The sequence below is a fragment of the Cricetulus griseus genome, chromosome 3, assembly GCF_003668045.3.
Source record: "Cricetulus griseus strain 17A/GY chromosome 3, alternate assembly CriGri-PICRH-1.0, whole genome shotgun sequence".
NCBI lineage: Eukaryota > Metazoa > Chordata > Mammalia > Rodentia > Cricetidae > Cricetulus > Cricetulus griseus.
Window position 1 is genome coordinate 14,645,662 of NC_048596.1, and position 18,760 is coordinate 14,664,421.

The following is an 18,760-nucleotide window of genomic DNA, read 5'->3' on the forward strand; positions in this document are numbered from 1 at the left end:
GCTTAAAATTCTATTCTCAGACTTAGCTTGTGTTTCTAATGCAGGGTGCCAGGAAAAGAAATAATACACACTACTTACCTTTTTTTTTTTTTTTTTTTCTCAATGCTTGTATTTTGTGGTCGCCAGTTAATTTTAGTGATGGTTGGAGGCATCTAGATTGGAGGGCAGTGGTAACTCCTGTAAATGCCAATTTCCAAATGTTGTCTCTCCATTCCAGCTCATCACAAGAGTTTTAAAACCAGCTTTTGTTTTGTTTTGTTTTGTTTTGTTGCTTTGTTTTGTTTTTAACAGGAGAGCCAGTGTAACTCCTTCAAGACTGGAGTGGCACACACTACCTGCATCTGCCTCATGTGAGTTCTCATTTTGGCAGCAGTCCTCTGCTGGGCTAGAACCTCTGTAGAGGTTTGCCCTTTATTTTTCTAAGATCTACTAAGCTACTACACAGTGTGTCGTGGTGACAATGGTAAAAGATACATAAGTATTCCAGACTCTTGGCAGAAACTTGCTTAGTCCAAGGAGCGTGGTCTCGGTCAGCTCACTTTGGTTGGGTGAACAGCTTCTACTCTCAGAGCCACGGCTCCATCCCACGGCGTGCAGATATTTTTGAAGAGCTGTTTTTCCTCGCAGATTATTGAGTAAAGAATATCTTTAAATGCGCTCAGTAGCTTCAACTTTCAAAGCTTTGGCTGTTCTCTTTATAGTCTTGTTACATAACCTGAGAACACTGTGTGCTGTCCTAGTGGCTGAGGCAGGGTGATGGGTTTTGTTTGTTTGTTTGTTTTGTTTTGTTTTTTCCTATTTCTTTTGGACTCTGGCCCTTAAAGCAATTTCTTTCTTTGTCTTCAGATTTTGGGTAAATTGGCCTAGGCCACAGAATCTCCTCAGAGAATAAGTAAGCAGTTAATGTGAGATCTGTGCTCTGAACCGTTGGCCAGGTGTTGGAACCACCGGGAGTTGGTTGTAAGAGTGCGGCTCGAAGCTTTGGAGTATTCACTTATACAGTTTTGTGAGAAAAACTGAGGTTAGAGCTTTTGCTGCTGCAGGAAGGCATGGAGCTGCAAGTCTGAAGGGATGGCTTGGTCTCTGCAGGCATCTCTGGCCAGTTCAATGGGCCTGGCAGATTTGGGGGTTGTGGGAAATGTTGAATTTTTATTTTTTAACTTTTTATTTATTTTGGAGACAGGGTCTCATTATGTAGATCAGACTAGCCTTGAACTCAGGGAGGTGTGCCTGCCTCTGCCTCGAGTGCTGCTTTATCTTAGCGGAAGGTAGCACTGCACACACTTGAGGACATTTTGCAGCCAGGTCAGAATAAATGTGTTTATTTCCAAGGGGCACTTAGAAGAAGCATCTAAAGCCCTACCCTGTGCATTGCAGTCTTGTTTCTTTAGCTGTGGCTACGTTATGTGTAGGTTCTAGGGATGATTCAGTGACCTGGTAGTGTGTCCTGTTGAAACGATGAGCTGAGAAGCTGTCAATAGCTTGTCATCTCGATGATTCATGTAGAGCTAGGTGAAATAGACAGTCTTGTCAAAGATGAACTTGATGAACCGGTTCCCACCGGAGACTAGGGCAGTCTCTCCGTGCTGGCCCAGTTGGAAGAAATCAGAGGAATATATTTAGTATGCTTCGGCATCCGCCTTCCGTTTCGATGGCCAACATAATCTAGAAGTTTATAGCAACAGTTACAGACCCCAACACAAAGAATTCTGGTTCTGGTGGACTCCGGTACACCAGGTCAGGAAAAAAGGGGGATACATTGTATTTCTGGAAGTGCCCTGAACTCACTTAGAGGAAAGAAAATTAGTGTTTCTAATGTAGAGTTTATAGAAAGTCACCATAGCTAAATGTTTGAGAAGTTCTGCCCTTTGAACACAACAAAAATGAGGTATTTTGGGTTTTTCTTATTTTAGGGTTTAGAATTACTTTTCTTTATTTTTTTCACTCGTGAGATTTTGTCTCCTAGGTATAACAGGAAGCTATACACATGATAGATGCTTCAACAGTACAGCTGCCTAAACAAGACCTCAACAGTGACAGTATCAGTAGGCCTGCTAATGTAGAAGTATGAAATCTCACAGGTCCCATGGGCAGCTGATGACTGCTGGTCGAGCGTCACCCGCTCCTGAGGATAGCCCCATGAGTGATATCCAATACAAAGAAAGTAATTAGTCCTGAAATCTTATTCTCACGGGCCACACTGAATGGACTCGGTAGGTTGCACTTATATATTTATGTATTTGTGTGTATATATATATATAAACATATATACACATATATACATACATACATACACACACACACACATATACAAACAACAGTAATAAAAAAGAGGCCATCAATTTTAGACAAAGTGGGTAGAAAACACTGGAGAGAGGACAGGTAAGGGGGAAATTATATAATTATATTTTAATTTAAAAATTAATAACAAAAATTCTCCTCAAGAATTTGTAGCATTTGTAGCTAACAAAAATAAAAATGTTAAAATAATTTGACCTTTGGTTCAAATTGTCTCATGGACATAATTTTCAGTGACAAATTAATCCATTGTAACTCACTAACCACAGAAAATTGTCAATTTAGGGATGAGTTTGGGAGAGTGGGTTTAGTTTTTATCTTCAATTTGAGAGCATATTCAGCAAATTATCCTTCTTGAACCCTATTTCACATGGGCCAGATCCTAGAAGAAAAAAGGCCAACTAATATTTTGTTTCCTTAAATATCTTTTGAAGTCAGTAGGATTTTGATTAGGACAGAAAGTAATCTGGGCTTTTAAAAATTTTATCTGAAGGTGCTTTAAATGGAATTGGGGTGCCACTGTGGCTGGAGAAGATAGGTGAGGAATGCTAGTTTTTGTTGTTTTTCTCAGTGTAAATCAGTCAGTGCCAGGAGTGCCAGGCTCTGTTGTACGAGTGGGTGTGCAGTACTTCCTCTGCCACGGGCACAGCATACAGTTTGGATTATACATTGAAGGCCTTGCCGTGATACAGCAAAGGGAGGGTACAGTAGACACCGTGGCAGGAAAGAAGTCCAGCTGCTTTTGAAAACATCCAGAGTCAGTGTTAGTTAGCATCAGTCGTTATTCCCTCAGGCAGCAGCAACACAAGGCTGCTTGCATGACTCTGATGAGCTGCCGCTCCGCAGTCTCCTCAAGAATTTGTAGCATTTGTAGCTAACGATGTGCACTAAACGATTTTCAAAGCCCAGCCTTTAAAAACTTTTTTTCAACTTGACCCTTAGAAATAATGACACATCATTATGCTGTGAGTTTTAAAGGTATGAAAGCATCTGGATGTTTGCTGCCTTTCTTGTCTTGGCCATTCAGTTGCTGCATTAAAGTATTAGTATCTGAATGAATGAATGAATGAATGAATGAATGAAGGAAGGAAGGAAGGACATGACTGCTCCTAAGGATTGAGGTGAAGGTTTATTATAATACAAGGGAGAGCACTGGAAGAACCCAGAGTGAAAATGAGCTGTCAGCTGATCCAAAGAGAGAGGAACCTGGAGTCAAGAGCCAGAAGACCAAGAGACCAAAAGGAAAAAAAAAAAAAAAAAAAAGTTGGAGTAGCCAAAATGGCTGGGTTATATAGAGAAGAGCAGCTGGGGAAGGTGGTGGGGGCCCAGCTCAGTCCCTGGGCTGGCGAGTTCGGGGTGGGAGTTTGGACTGAGAGAGACTGGCCACCAGAGTCTACTTTGATACGTTAATAGGCACCTCAGCAGTTTGTTCTGGTTGTAGACCTAACAGTAGCATTTTAAGTAGGCAAATGAAGGGCAGATCCAATAGGAGCTGGAAGAGCTATGACAACATGGTAACTGTAGTTGAGACTAGTTTTTGTAAGACTAGGAACTGGGTGGATGTCTTTGTCTTAGCTGGCATTTAGGAAATTAACAGGTATTTATTATATGATTGACTTGCTCCTAGATAGAGATGAGAAATGTTGCTAACCTAAATATTTGAAGGAGTTAGATTTTATTGTTGAGCTGCAGTGATAACTCAAGTTTTTTCATTGTGTAAAATTTCAAACATAGTAGAGGAAAGCCCATGTTTGGCTCATAATAATAAACAGTTTCTGAAGCAGATTAGGAGAAGCACATAGTTTACATAACACTGCGCTATGTACCTGTTGTGACCAGAGTGACCATATCTGATGAGTCACAATTTAATGTCTAGTTCCTGGCTCACAGACTACATTTTCCTAATTGTCTTGGATATGTTTTCTTACGGTTTGCTTGCAGTGATGCTTGTCAGTTATGGTTTTAAAGGTTATAGTAATGTTAAGCCTAACAGTTGCTTGGGCTGATAACATTTGGCAGGCAGAGCAGATGCATTGATTAGAAGACCACAGAGCAACTACCAGACAAAGCTAAAATTCAAGTATACACGGATAAGAGTGAAAAGCTTGTTCTGAATGTTACTGCATCAGTTATAATAAGGCTTTCAAAAAACACACACACCTCTCGTGTCTCATAGTTAATGTCATAGCTGTGTACAATTAGGTTTTTTCCCAGCACTAAATTGTGGGAGTCAAAGAGTAGATACAGGACAAACATTTACTTCAGGCTGTAACTGTTCTGCTAGAATCTGTTTCTGCTAACGGTTGATTTTCTGTAATTACTGGGTATAATAGAGAAAAGGTTTGAAGGAGAAGAAAAGGGGAGTTGGGAAAGAGTAGAGACTCATTCATTTGGTCTCTCTTGCACTGCTGTTCTTTCTGCTGACTCATGAACTCCTCTTTGTGCAGTGTACAAGTCTCCAGAATATGAGTCCCTTGGCTTCGAGCTTACTGTGGAGCGATTAGTTTCCATTGGCTATCCTCAGGAGCTGCTCAGTTTTGCATATGATTCTACATTCCCTACCAGGTAAATTTCCAAAATAATTTTGGATTAAGATTACTTCCCCGTCCCAAAATTATAAATTCCAAACTTATCCCTAATCCTGCAAAAATAAATGTTAGTATTGATTTTAAAATTACCAGAACTTTTCATGCGTATACTCAGTCATCACACCACTGTCTCCTCCTGTCTCTGCCTTCCTCTCACCGTCCTCTTTTCTCTCCCTATGCTCTTCCCTCTTCTCTCTCAGCAGTGTGTGTATCCCAGGCTGGCCTCAAACTCTCTCCTCCTGCTTCAGACTCCCCAGCACATACTGCCCTGCTCCGTGTGCGCTTGAAGCCCCACTGAGGGTAAGAAAGGGTATTGCTATGGCTGAAGATGACGCCAGGCACTCTCCCTGCCCCTCTTGACTTCTGGAGGGCAGCTGTGTGTTCTGCTAGCACATTTAATGTGGTAGGAAGAACCTTTTGCAGTTTGCTTTTCTGGATTTGATAGGGCAGAATTAAGATTATGAAAAACATTTGTTTGAGATATCAAAAAAAAAAAAAGAAATATTATCATAGTTGCCCCATGTGCAGCATTGGATATGGGGAAATCTAGGCAGGTCAGTGTCCAAAGAAACTTAAGGACTGTGGAAAGATAGCAGCTGTCTTAAGAGGAAGGGTAGTTTATGCTTGTTTGGGTGAGCCCTCACTCCTAATGTAAAACAATTGTGGCTGCATACATATGTGGACTGAGTATTATTAGTTGCTCTGACAGACATCTTCCTCCCACCATCCATCTGTGCCAGTCAGCGAGTGCAGTATAACTGAGCAATGTCTCCAGGTCTATGACTTATTTTTTTACTGAGCATCTATGGTTATTTTGGTTGGGGGACATAACTGAAATTCTTGTGTGGTGGTGGAGTGAATAAGATTGCTGCGTGTCTTACCTTGCACTATTTCTTCATTTTCATGTAGAGGACTTGTCTTTGACACACTCTACGGAAATCTTTTGAAAGTTGATGCCTATGGAAACCTCTTGGTTTGTGCACATGGATTTAACTTCATAAGAGGGTGAGTACAAAGAACTCTTAACCTCTTAGAGAGAGAGAGAGAGAGTGAGAGAGAGAGAGAATGAGAATCTTGGGTGTCATTCACCAGGAACTGTCCATCTTATAAAGTTATTTATTATTAGTGTGTTCATGGATGTGTGAGTTTGCACATGCACCACAGTGTGTGTAAGAGAAGGCCATAGGACAACTTTTGGAAGTTAGTTCTTTCCTTCCACTGTGACTTCCTTCCAGGGCTTGGATTTAGTTGTAGGCTTGCATGGTAAGTTCTAAATTAGGCCCTTTCTACCTTGTTTTTTGAGACTGAGTCTCAGGGACTGGGGGCAAGTAGGCTAGGATAGCTGGTCCTTGAGCCCTGAGAATTTAGAGTTTCCACCTCCCCAGAGCTGGGATTTAGGTATGTACCTCTGTGCCCTTGTTTTAACATGTGGGTTCTCAGTCTTAATGGCAAGTACTTTACCAGCTATGCTGTCTCCTTAGCCTAACTCTGGTATTTTAGTAGTTAAGTGGTATGACATTGTCTCTATGGGTGAAATAGCTTCCCTCTTTAAGAGTCATCCCTTTACATAAGCATAGTTAGGTTATTTAGTTAGTAGTTTGTTTCAGTATCTTTTAACTATATAGCACAGTTTTGACTTATTTTAAGTTCTAAGATATTTTTTTTTAAATGTGCATTGGTGTTTTGCCTGCATGAGGGTGTCAGGTACCTTGGAACTGGAGTTACAGACAGTTGTGAGCTGGGAATTGAACCTGGGTCCTCTGGAAAAACAGCCACTGAGCCATCTCTCCAGCCCAAGTTTTAAGATTTTTATTTTTATTTTAATACAGATGAGATATGCATATAAAAGTCATTTGAAAATTTTTGAACTATATCACAATTTAAACAACTGAGTTTTTTTGTTAGCTAGTACATTTTAATCTTTGACTATCTACAGACATTTATATAATGAAAACATCTAAAAACACAGGGTTATGAATACAAGGGACCCCAAATACAAGAACTGGTACCAAGGGCACAAGAACACTTGCCCTTGGTACCAGCTACTCTGAAAGCTGAGATAGGAAGACTCTTGAATTCAGTTCTATCAGTGCCTGGGTAATATAACAAGACCCATCTTAGGGATTGGGAGAAAGGCTGGGTGTGGTGGTGTACGCTTTAAATGTTAGCACTGTAAGACAGAGGCAGATAGACGTAATGAGCCCCAGGACAGCCAGGGCTGTCGATGAATAATTTTTAAAAGGTGGGAAGAAACCGGGCGTTGGTGGCGCACGCCTTTAATCCCAGCACTGGGGAGGCAGAGGCAGGGGGATCTCTGTGAGTTCGAGACCAGCCTGGTCTACAAGAGCTAGTTCCAGGACAGCCTCCAAAGCCACAGAGAAACCCTGTCTCGAAAAACCAAACAAACAAACAAAAATGTGGGATGATGGGGCAGTAGAAGATAATTGGATGGCATAGCGTTTTCTTGGAGTGTGAGGAGGAGGAGGGGAAGTGAGAAGAAGAAGGGTGAGATTTCAAACCAAATAGCCTATTTGTGTAACATTTCCACTGTCTTTGCTAATTTGGGAGTCTCTTCCCTAGTAAGAAGTAAATATAGTATCTACTTTTTGTGTGTGTGTGAAACATCCCGTTTTTTTTTTAAAACAAAAACCCACAGTTGCCAGGCAGTGGTGTTACACGCCTTTAATCCCAGCACTCAGGAGGCAGAGGCAGGTGGATCTCTGTGAGTTCAAGGCCAGCCTGGTCTACAGTGAGTTCCAGGACAGCCAGGGCTACATAATAGAGACCCTATCTCGAAACAAACAGTTTGGGAACTGGAGAGATAGTTCAGTGACTAAGAGCACTTGTTGCACTTGCAAAGGACCTGGGTTCAGTTTCCAGAACCCACACGGGGGCTCATAACCATCTATAACTCCAGTTCCAGGGGATCTGATGCCCTTCTCAGGCTCCCACAGGCACTCAGCATGCACAGGATACATATATATACATATGTACATGAAGACAGAACACTCATGTATATATGTATACACACATACATACATCTAATTTGACACTATTAGAGTCATAGCTGCACCTTGAAATGAAAACATATTATGCTTTCATGTAATTTTTCTGAGTGATTTATTCTTGATGGTAAAGTGGTCGTCACAGTCATGTTGGGATAATTAAAAAGACAATGTTTTTAACAAATACTTGTAAGAGGCATAAACTAACTGAAATTGTGTCAGAACATCCTGTAAACCTGAAGCCATAGCTGTGTCCCACTTAACATTGAAGCACACAGTACATTGCTGTTCAGCAGGCTTTATTACATAACACAGGTTCAAAGATGTCTCAGTGAGAATGACCTCTCTGAGGAGGCCAGGAAGGCTGTGTGCACCTTCTGTTGCCCTAAAGGGTGATTTTGTATGAGGAAGCAGGATTTAGAAGGAAAATGATTACATGTAGGGTCACCAACCTAAGCTCATTCATTTACAGATACTGTCACTGTTACCCAGGGTTTGATTTATGTCTGAAGGGGGATTTTATTGCTGTGACTGTTAGTTGAAAAGAAGGTAGAGAAAAAAAAATGAAGAGAAGCTGTTCAATAAATTTGTTCAAACCAAACTTACTAATTCAAGATGCTCAGGCCTAAGCTTGGGTAGTGTTCCCATCTGTTCTCCTCCTCGAAGGGGGATGAGGAGTTCAAGCATCCTTGGCCACATATGCCAGTCTAGGCCACATGAAATGTTATCTCAAACAAATAATGAGATCCATTTACCTGCTATGTTCCCCCAATTAAGCTTCAAAGTAGCTCCTTTGGAAACACTCTTGATAGTATTTCTGCAATAAGTCATTTGTGAGCACTTGTAGATTCATTCAAGCTTAACATAATGCGGTCCTTAGAATCTAAAGGAAGTATCTCAGAGAAAACCAACATGGAGGGAAATGGTGTTAAAGTGCAGTGTGATGAGGCTGGAGGAGACATCTGTCCGTCTGGCGTTGTCATTCCTTGCTAGCTTGGGGAATAGGTCACGAAAAGTTACCGGTGTTCAGTATTGTAGCTGCTTTCTTTCGAACTCCACATAGACTGTCCCTTTGTTATGAATGATGCGTTGTCTTCCCTGACTGGAAATGTCATGACTAACCGCATTTCTCAATTTGAATTGTAATTGCACCTATGTTTGTATAAAGACTGTCACTCACTGACCTGGAGTGAGGGCCTGTTAGTGCTACTTGCTTCTGCTTGAAGGCCAGAGAGGTGGCTTTCTAGTGGGTCTCTTTGTATTAGAAATTTTGTTTTATAAGGATGATAAACAAAGTGACTAAACCAAGAAACTCTAGTATGACTTTTTGGTCCTAACTGGAGTTCATACCATTTGAAGTTAAGTAACTTAAATAGGAATTTACCTAACTTGTACATAAGAATAAGCTTTAAATTTGGTTTTCTTTGTATTTATGAATTTTTATTAATGCTTTCCCATTTCTTTGTGGGAATTTGTGTGTATGTGCAGGCCAGTGGCTGATGGCAGGTGTCTTTCTTAGTCACCCCATCTTATTTTGTGAGCTAGAGTGTCCCTGGAGCTCACCCCGTCTCCACCCTTCTTTCAGCATGGATAGGGTTACAGGTACATACCGCAGTGCTTGGCATGTACGTGGGTATTGGGTTCTTAATACAAGTCCCTCCTTTTTGGGTGACAAGCACCTTACTGATATGAACTGGGCCTTGCAAGTTAAGAATGTCAGTTCACAAGTAGGTCTGCTTTCAGTAGAGGAACAGAGAAAAAAATCATCTCAGATGGGCTAAGGAAGACATGCTTTTTGTTCCAACCTCCATTCAGGAGCACAAATGTTCACTAAATGTTGGACAGAGGCCAGTATACCAACCACCTACATGAATCCCCTCTCTTTACATTCCCTTTCTTCTACTTTAAATCCTTTTGTTTATTTACTCGTTCTGAGACAGTTTCACTGTGTGGGGCTGGATGGCCTGGAGCTCACTGTGTCGACTGGGCTGGGAGTACAAGGGTGAGTCACCTGTAAGAGCTGTTTTCTGATGGGTGGTGATGGCACACGCCTTTAAACTGAGTAGCTCCTTTAGTCTTCAGTTCCTCACAGCTTTGTTGTAGTTGGGCTGTGTGTTCTTGATATACCCCCCCAGCACAGTGAGAGCCTGGGTGTTGTCTTCGAAGAGGGCTCTTTGAGGGCTCACCTGAGCCTGTTAATAGCTGCCTAGATTTAATATCTGAACATTCTTACACATAACCATCAAAATGTTTTAATAAAATTTTGAATAGTGACTATTTCTTAGAGTTAACATGTTAACTTCTATATGTCAATTAATTCTTAAATTTTTCTTGCAGACCAGAAACTAGAGAGCAGTATCCAAATAAATTTATCCAGCGAGATGACACTGAAAGGTTTTACATTCTGAACACACTATTCAATCTTCCAGGTAGACTACCTTCTGCTTACTATCCATGCTGTCCCTTCCTCCCAGGAACACTTGTTGTTACTCAAGGAGCTAATTAAATCAGCTTCATCATTTTACTTCCAGCTGATTAATATCTGTTCTTCATTTTTCAGAAACCTACCTGTTGGCCTGCCTAGTAGATTTTTTTACTAATTGTCCAAGATATACCAGGTATGTTTATACTACAGTTGTCTTTATCCAGTTGATTTTTTAATTAATGAACAGGGTTTTAGAGAACTGGCCATTGTAGGTCTTTTCTGCTTTTCTGAAGTGAATTTAGTGCTAGTGAGAGATGCTACATTGCCAGCCTGAGAGATGGACAGCACCAGCAGCTCCATGCAGGCTCTCACCTCCCACACGGCCCCTGTCCTTGCCAGTGTGCTGCAGCCGTGCTTGGAAGGGATCACTTCTGATTGGCTTCTCCTGGGAATGAAGACGCCAGCAGAGGTGCTAATTGTGACAACTGAGTGGGAGGTTTGTGTGATGATGATCTGTCCAAGCAGAATTACACTAAAACCCCCCAACTCATTTCACAGCAGCTGCCCAGGAGCCATTCAGGGATGGCCATTTAGTTTCATTCCCAGGCCCAGCAAGATTTCATCCAGGAACAGATATTGTTTACTTTTCTTGAAGCAAAGTTTTGCTCTAGTCTTGCACAGGTTAGCTTTTCCCTTTGGGGGAGTTGTGTGGCATTGCTTGATGAACCTTCTATGCGAGTCTGCTAACTTCTTACCTGAGGCCTTACCCACTCAGGGCACTAAACTTGGTGGAAAACTGACTCACAGATAGAAATGAACATCACCTTGGTACCTCGTGACAAAGCCAGGAAGGTCCGGGTGGAAGAACCTATGTTCTAAATGTCTGTCCAGTGAGAACCTGTTCTAAGTGGCAAACTTGCTATTTTGGGAACTTGGCCTTTCACTTTCATCCAGTATATTGTTCTGTTACCTCGCACTCACTCACAGTTACTATATTCCATCTGTACAATATCCTGACCATGTCTAATACTCAAATGAATTTTGGTTAGGGAGCAGTTCCTAGCTAAGCGCAGCCTATACCTCGTGATGTGGCTGGCACCTTTGGTTGGGTCCCTTGGTCAGTTTGGTCACTCCTTGCATTTACTCCTGCTTTTTGATTCCCTGTCATGTTCTTCTCATTTTTCTGTAGTTGTGACACAGGATTTAAAGAAGGGGACCTCTTTATGTCCTACCGGAGCATGTTCCAGGATGTAAGGGATGCAGTCGACTGGGTCCATTACAAGGTATTTGGAAGCTGCTTCCTTGCAAGTGGAAATGGAGCAGAATGTTCCTCCTTTTTAAAAAGAAAGGGGAGATGGGCTGGAGAGATGGTTGAGAAATGAGGGCACTGGCTGCTCTTGCAGATGATCTCAGCTCAGTTCCCATCACGCACAACTCAGCGCCAGGGATGTGACCCAGGTCTCGTGTTGTGCACAGATGTGCACACACTGTGTACTAAGTACAAAACACTCATGCACATTAACAGAAAAAATAAAACATTTTTAAAATCTTTTTTTGTTTGGTTGGTTTGGCTTTCGAGTCGGGGTTTTTCATTATCTTTGGAGCCTGTCCTGACACTTGCCTTGTAGACCAGGCTGGCCTCCAACTCACATAAATCCACCTATCTCTGCCTCCTGAGTGCCAGGATTAAAGGTGTGCGCCACCACCCGGCGGAAATTTGCTGCCTCCATTTGTTTTTTGTCTGACCATGCTGACAGTCTTCCTCAGCTTTTAGATTTTATTGTTTGCATTTCTGAAACTTACTGAGAAGGATTTTAGTATATGAAATTATACTTAACATCTTTTGTGGACAACAGCCCATTTAAATTTTATCTAAATGACTCCCACCTGACTAATAACATCAGATAGTTAGTACTTAATTTATATTTACTATAATCTGTTCAATAAAATATGAAATGTCTTTTAATTTCTGATTTAAAATATAAATAATTTTATATTTAAAGCCTTTTTTCCTTTATCTACATTTTTTATTTTGGTAAACAGATTTATTTGTTTGATAGTAAGTACAAGTTTTCTAGTTAAAGTTAAGAACAGATTTATAGGTCAGATGTGGTGGCATGACCCACAATCCCAGACACTGCACAAGTTCAAGGCCAGCATGGGTTACAAAGTGAGGCATTGTCTCAGACAAGCAAACTCAGTTTGTGAGGTGGTCATAATATCCTGGTTCTGTAATGTCAGCACTTGGGTTGAGGCAGGAGGATCATGAATCCAAGGCTAGCCTGGGCTACAGAGCAAGAAAAAAATTTTTTTAAGTAAATAAAACCTCTTTTCTTAGTTCTGTTTTCTTTTTTCTTCTTCTAGGGCTCCCTTAAGGAAAAGACAGTTGAAAATCTTGAGAAGTATGTAGTCAAAGATGTAAGTACCGAGGGAACATGATTTTCATGGTGAGGGCGTGAGTGGTGAGCCCATTTGTCATGTCAGAGACAAGGAGAGACACCTGCAGCATAATCACAGAGTCTAGCAGTGTGTGGGCTTGGTCTTCCTGCTTCACAGAAAACGACTCTGTGTTTGGTTTGCCTTTTTAGCTCTAATGACAGCAGCTAGCTGGAGGGTTGCTGTGTGCATGTCACTAGGTGTGTTGCTGCTTTGTACTCTCTAATCTTTAACTGTAAGTTAGACAATTACTTCTTCTTTTGTAGATGCATACCCTTCTGAATAAAGAAATGCTAAAACATCACTCAGAAGGCCACACAAGTAGTTAGCCAAGACTCACTCAGATCTTAGCACTGCTTTTTCCAATAAAAATGGACATGGATGTGACTTGTCACCTAAAAGGTCTTTACCCCATCAGCAAAGAATGATGAGCACAGATTTAAGACACTAATTAAAGATTAGTAGATACTTTTAAAATAGCTCTAGTTCATAGCATTTCACTGTTACTTAAATTTATTTTGTAATTATGCTACAGTGCTAATGTTACTATTAAAGGAATGTATGGCAAATTGTGTGAGTGTGTGTGTGTGTGTGTGTGTGTGTGTGTGTGTGTGTGTGTGTAATCACAATTTTTCTGTGAGGCTGAAATTGTTTAAAAAAGAGTAGTGGGCTAGTTGTGTAGCTCAATGGTAGAGCACTTGCCTGGTTTGCACAAGATCTTAGGTATGAGCCCCAGCACTGTTTTATTTTTTATTTTCCCATGGGCTAGAGATTTAGCTCAGTGGTTAAGAGCATTTTCTGTTCTTTAGGAAGACCCAAGACCCATATCAGGTGGCTCACAACTGCCTGTAACTCCAGCTCCTGGTAGACCCAATGTTTCTGGCCTCTACAGGCACCTGCACTCATGTGCACATACCACACACAGATACATAATTAAAAATAAATTAAGAGCCAGGCAGTGGTGGCACATGCCTTTAATCCCAGCACTTGGGAGGCAGAGGCAGGTGTATCTCTGTGAGTTCCAGGACAGGCTCCAAAGCTACACAGAAACCCTGTGTCAAAAAAAAAAAACAGACAAATTCATTTATACACATACAGAGTCCCAAGATACAGGAACTGTCCTATAGAGTAAAAGCAGAACGCAGTGATAATTTCTCAGAGTTTGTGTCACTGTCCTGTCCCCTCCTGTCAACTTCCCCTTACTGCTTCAAGAAGGAACTCTGAGCAGTTGAGCACAGTTGGTGGGAAGGGGAAGGGGCGTGTGTTCCTGTGAGGACATCAGGTATTACACTTTGCTCATCTCTCTTCACTTGTGGGTGAGCGTTTCTAGGCAGCACCTGCATCTGTCACTTTATTCTGCAAAGGTCTTTATAAAGCCACAGTGTGTAGCTGAGCGTTGGTGGCGCACACCTTTAACCCCAGCACTTGGGAGGCAGAGGCAGGCTGATCTCTGTGAGTTCAAGGCCAGCCTGGTCTACAGAGCTAGTTCCAGGACAGCAGGACTGTTACACAGAGAAACCCTAAAAGCCACAGTGTGTATGGTGGAATCATATCTCATAATCAACTTCTGATCTTCAGTATATATAAATCCCATACTTTGTGAATCACACAGTAATTTAAATTCTGTCCTGAAGCAGACATGAGGGTGGCAAAGATCTGCTGTTAGTGACCGTATACTTATTAGGAGTTATGTAAAATATATACCATATATTAATACTTTAAAAGCCTAACAATGTGGCCTTTTAAACACAGAATTCTGAAACCAACCAACTAATCCTTAAGAGACTTATTACCCTATTTATATTTGGGCAGAATCCCAGTCTGACTAAACTATAAACACACAACACTGAAGTATTTTTTCACCGTTGCAGGGGAAATTGCCGTTGCTTCTGAGCCGGATGAAGGAAGTAGGGAAAGTGTTTCTTGCCACTAACAGTGACTATAAATACACAGATGTAAGTACTTAACATCTTAATTTTCTTACACAGGGAAGGGCATTGACCTAAAGAACTGTGAGGACAGTGCGGGGCATGCTGGGATGCCTGTAATTCTTCCTCAGCATTCTTTGTTTACTGTTATAGTGCCTATTTAAAGGTTTTAATATGGGGAGGTGTTTAAAAGATCTATGCTGAAATAGAATAGTTTCTCTGCCTTTTTAGAGCATTATTTATCTAGATCTGAGAAATCACACCCTTTCCTTTATACCCCTTGATATTGGAAGTCCTGTAGTGTGAGGTGGTATGTTTTGAATCTTAGATAATGAAATTTCCCAGCCCCTATTTTTAAATTTTAAAAGATCATGACTAAAGGATACAAAGAAACAACAACAACAAAAAACCCAGTACAGACCAAATTTAAATATCTTACTTTTGCTGATACACTCATAGGATTACAGTTGTAGCAAGAAGCTCTGCCTCACCCAGGGCTCTGCTAATGAATGGCAGTGTAGTGTCTCATGGGAGTCATTGGTTTCCTCTGAGCCCTTTCTTCAGGGCCCCTCACCTCCACACACGTTTTCCAGGAGAACTGGCTAAGGGCATGAGTGACCGTGTACATCAGCAAGCACTTGGAAGTCCATGTCCTTCCTGAGAAGCCAAGCCGTATATATAGTTTTTAACGTCCTCTGCCATGATGTCAGAAGCTATAGAGAAAGCAATGTGGTGAACCTTATGTTGTGCAAAAGTCATACATGGACCTTTCTTTTTCCCCAGAAAATCATGACTTACCTGTTTGATTTCCCACATGGACCCAAGGTATTATAGTAATTTAATATGCCATTTGTTAATAATGTATTTAATCATTGTAGAATATTCAAGGGAAGGAAATGGTCAGGATCTACCTAGAAAAGCCCCCGTTTTAGAAGACCTATTGTTTAATCAGCATTAAAAGAAGTAATCTAGGGCTAGCAGAATTGAAAATCTCTGGTGATCTAAATATATACTAGATAGAAATAAAATGAACATTTATGTGGCCTGGAGTGAATAGGATCGGGATAAGTTCTTAAGCAGAATTGTTATTTGTGCTGTGTAGAATTGTAGATTGAGGGTGATGCCAGTTTAAAAGAAACAGAATTTCAATGTGAATGTTTTTAACTTTTTCTAGATTAGTTGCTGATGGGTGTTAATGCCAAGAAAGCAGTTAACCTTGGTATTGAGAAGTCTTTCTGCAGTATGACTATTCTCAGGGTTAATGAACAAGCTCTGCAGCTTAGTCACACACTTGAGAATTTTAATCCTAGACCTCCATGAATAAGCTTCAGTAAGTCCTAAGATTATAGTGTATAGTGCTCTTCATGCTGGCTTGGAAAGGTTAACACCATCTCAGAATGCAGTGTTAGTTGGCATAATATTTTCTTGTGCAACGAGCTGAAGCCAGTGTATACCTACAGCCATCGTTCTAAGAACAAGTGGGAGTGTCCCCAGTGCTGAGTGTCACTTTCTGTATTTTAGTTCTGGTGCTGATGGGACCTCTCAGTCTGTCCCTTGAATTGTAGCTGGCATCTATGTAGCTTTTCTCATATGTCATGTTTGAAAGTACTGTGAAATAAGCTACTGTATTTCAGAGAATAAGTTAAGCTTGTTTATCAAAGGCATTTCTTGTTTATACCTGTCAGTTTCCAAAAAACTTATTTAAAAATTCCTTGTGTTTGAGTGAGATTAACTGTTAGATGTACAGTGATGTTTTGGCTTTTGCCGATTCTGTCCCACCAGCCAGGAAGCTCCCATCGACCGTGGCAGTCTTACTTTGATCTGATTTTAGTGGATGCACGGAAACCACTCTTTTTTGGAGAAGGCACAGTGCTACGTCAGGTGGACACTGTAAGTTGAGAAGGTGACATGCTCTAATATACTATCCCTTATTCTTCTTTCCCCACTTTCCTCTCCTTTACTTAATGCCATAATTTCTTACAGCTAGGTGTTTTGATCTTAACTGAAGCAGCCCAACAGAGTGCTAGGGTCAAGTAGCAATGTGGATAGAGATTTCGATAAAATGACAGAACATTTCACAGTCTTTATTCTCTTTACTCAGAAAACTGGAAAACTGAAAATCGGTACCTACACAGGCCCCTTGCAGCATGGCATCGTCTACTCAGGAGGTGAGCTGTCTGTTTCTCTTTGTTCTAGACACATTTACACATTTGCACAGTGAGTGTTGGCTTCACTAGAGTGCTGCTTCAGACTTCACTGTGGAAGGTTCCATGGTCTTTCAGCAATAGTGCTACATAATTCTTCAGGACCAGAAACGTCATCTGCTGTGAGTCAACAGTCCTCTGCTAATGAAAGTCAAGGGATTGAGTTTTATTGTCACTAAAAAGATCTTTCTGTCCCCCTTTGAGGGCTGATCTCAGTGTTCTGGAACCATTTGGGTGTATTTCTTCTCAAAGGACTTTCAGGAAGCCCATGAAGATACATTTAACATCAAGAGTCAGAAGTAGTTGAATAAAGCCAACTTAATGAGAAATCTGTGATGGAAAATAATTATGGTACCTTTGGTGGTTCTGAGAGTTGACCTAGGCCTCTTACATGCTAGACGACCATTGTACCACTGCATTGCCTCCAGCCCAGCTGTGGTATTTTGATGGCATTTTTCCTAGACTTTGTTGCTTTTTCAAGACAGGATTTCTCTGTGTAACAGCCCTGGCTGTCCTGAAACTTGCTTTGTAGACCAGGCTGGCCTCAAACTCACAGAGATCCGCCTGCCTTTGCCTCCCAAATACTGGGATTAAAGGTGTGAGCCACCACTACCTGACTAGACTTCTTGCTTAGAGCTCTGGTCAGGAGAGTAGGGCTTATAGCCTTGACTGAGGCTGTACAAAGAACAGTGAACCTTTTTCTTTAAGAAAGGCTCCTCTCAGCTGGGCGTTGGTGGCGCACACCTTTAATCCCAGCACCCGGGAGGCAGGCAGAGGCAGGCGGATCTCTGTGAGTTCGAGGCCAGCCTGGTCTCCAGAGCGAGTGACAGGATAGGCTCGAAAGCTACACAGAGAAACCCTGTCTCCAAAAAGAAAAAAAGAAAGACTCCTCTTTCCCATAATTATATATTTCTGGAGTATATAGCTGTGGGCTCTGAGTCCTTTCTTGAATCTAGAAATATTCTTCTCATTCACTCCTTCAGGCTCATCTGATACGATCTGTGACCTGTTGGGAGCCAAGGGCAAAGACATTTTGTACATTGGAGATCACATTTTTGGAGACATTTTGAAGTCAAAGAAACGGCAGGGGTGGAGAACTTTCTTGGTGATTCCTGAGCTTGCACAGGAGCTTCACGTCTGGACTGACAAGAGTTGTAAGGAATCATCACTCATTATTCTTCCTTTCAAATCTTTGCCACTAGTTTCTATCTTACGTAACAGCTTTGACTTAGTTCTCTTAGATTAACCATTACTCAATATAACACACAACTCCAGAATTTGTGCAACACACACACACTCACCGTGTTCACATTTGCATGTGTATACATTTCAGATTTTCAGCCCCGTGAGGTAGTGTAGAATACTGCTGTCCTGAGCTCATTGCAGTGAGAGTCTGTGGTCTGCAGTCCATGTTTCTCCAGCCGCATCCGGTCGTCCCAGGCTGTCTCTAACACTGCCTGCTCGTGATTCTGGGGCAGCAATGGCTCTGAATGCTAATTGCCTGTATTCATGAAGACAGAAGCCCAATGTCATCCTTAAACTGAGCCACACAGCACGCATTATGTGGTACACACTCTTCAGTTGGGCCACAGGTAGCTACAGAAAGGCGTTTGATGTGCAAGTCCTCCCTGTGGTCCAGTGTATCACCGTCATTGTGGCCATAGTTACCAGCTCTGCCATGTGTTGTACGTTGATGGGATTCTGGCTCCTCTGCTCAAAGTCTGTATGCACCTTGAGCCTTGTTTCCCCGAGAAAATAGAATAGCGATAATACCTGTCTGCAAGCTGGTGAGTCTCAGGCAAGGCAGTCCACATAAAGAAAGCAGAAACGATGGCTTTCCTTCTCTGTGACAGCACCTGATTTCAATGACTTTCTG

The 18,760-nt window shown here is 41.6% G+C and overlaps 1 protein-coding gene across 3 annotated transcripts in view; it reads left to right on the forward strand.

Annotated features, from left to right (window-relative positions):
- The window catches only part of Nt5c2 (5'-nucleotidase, cytosolic II), a 79,335-nt gene that overhangs the window by 57,204 nt on the left and 3,371 nt on the right, over positions 1-18,760 (forward strand). For 2 of the 3 annotated variants that reach the window (XM_027407103.2, XM_035441785.1), the window contains 11 exons: positions 4,746-4,863; positions 5,796-5,891; positions 10,229-10,320; positions 10,452-10,509; positions 11,506-11,599; positions 12,681-12,734; positions 14,624-14,707; positions 15,464-15,505; positions 16,463-16,570; positions 16,782-16,848; positions 17,868-18,038. In XM_027407103.2, the coding sequence (XP_027262904.1) occupies positions 4,746-4,863; positions 5,796-5,891; positions 10,229-10,320; positions 10,452-10,509; positions 11,506-11,599; positions 12,681-12,734; positions 14,624-14,707; positions 15,464-15,505; positions 16,463-16,570; positions 16,782-16,848; positions 17,868-18,038 (984 nt within the window). Of the gene's footprint in view, positions 1-4,745; positions 4,864-5,795; positions 5,892-10,228; positions 10,321-10,451; positions 10,510-10,691; positions 10,813-11,505; positions 11,600-12,680; positions 12,735-14,623; positions 14,708-15,463; positions 15,506-16,462; positions 16,571-16,781; positions 16,849-17,867; positions 18,039-18,760 lie in introns of those variants that run through there. The other variant, XM_027407104.2, reaches the window with a different exon arrangement.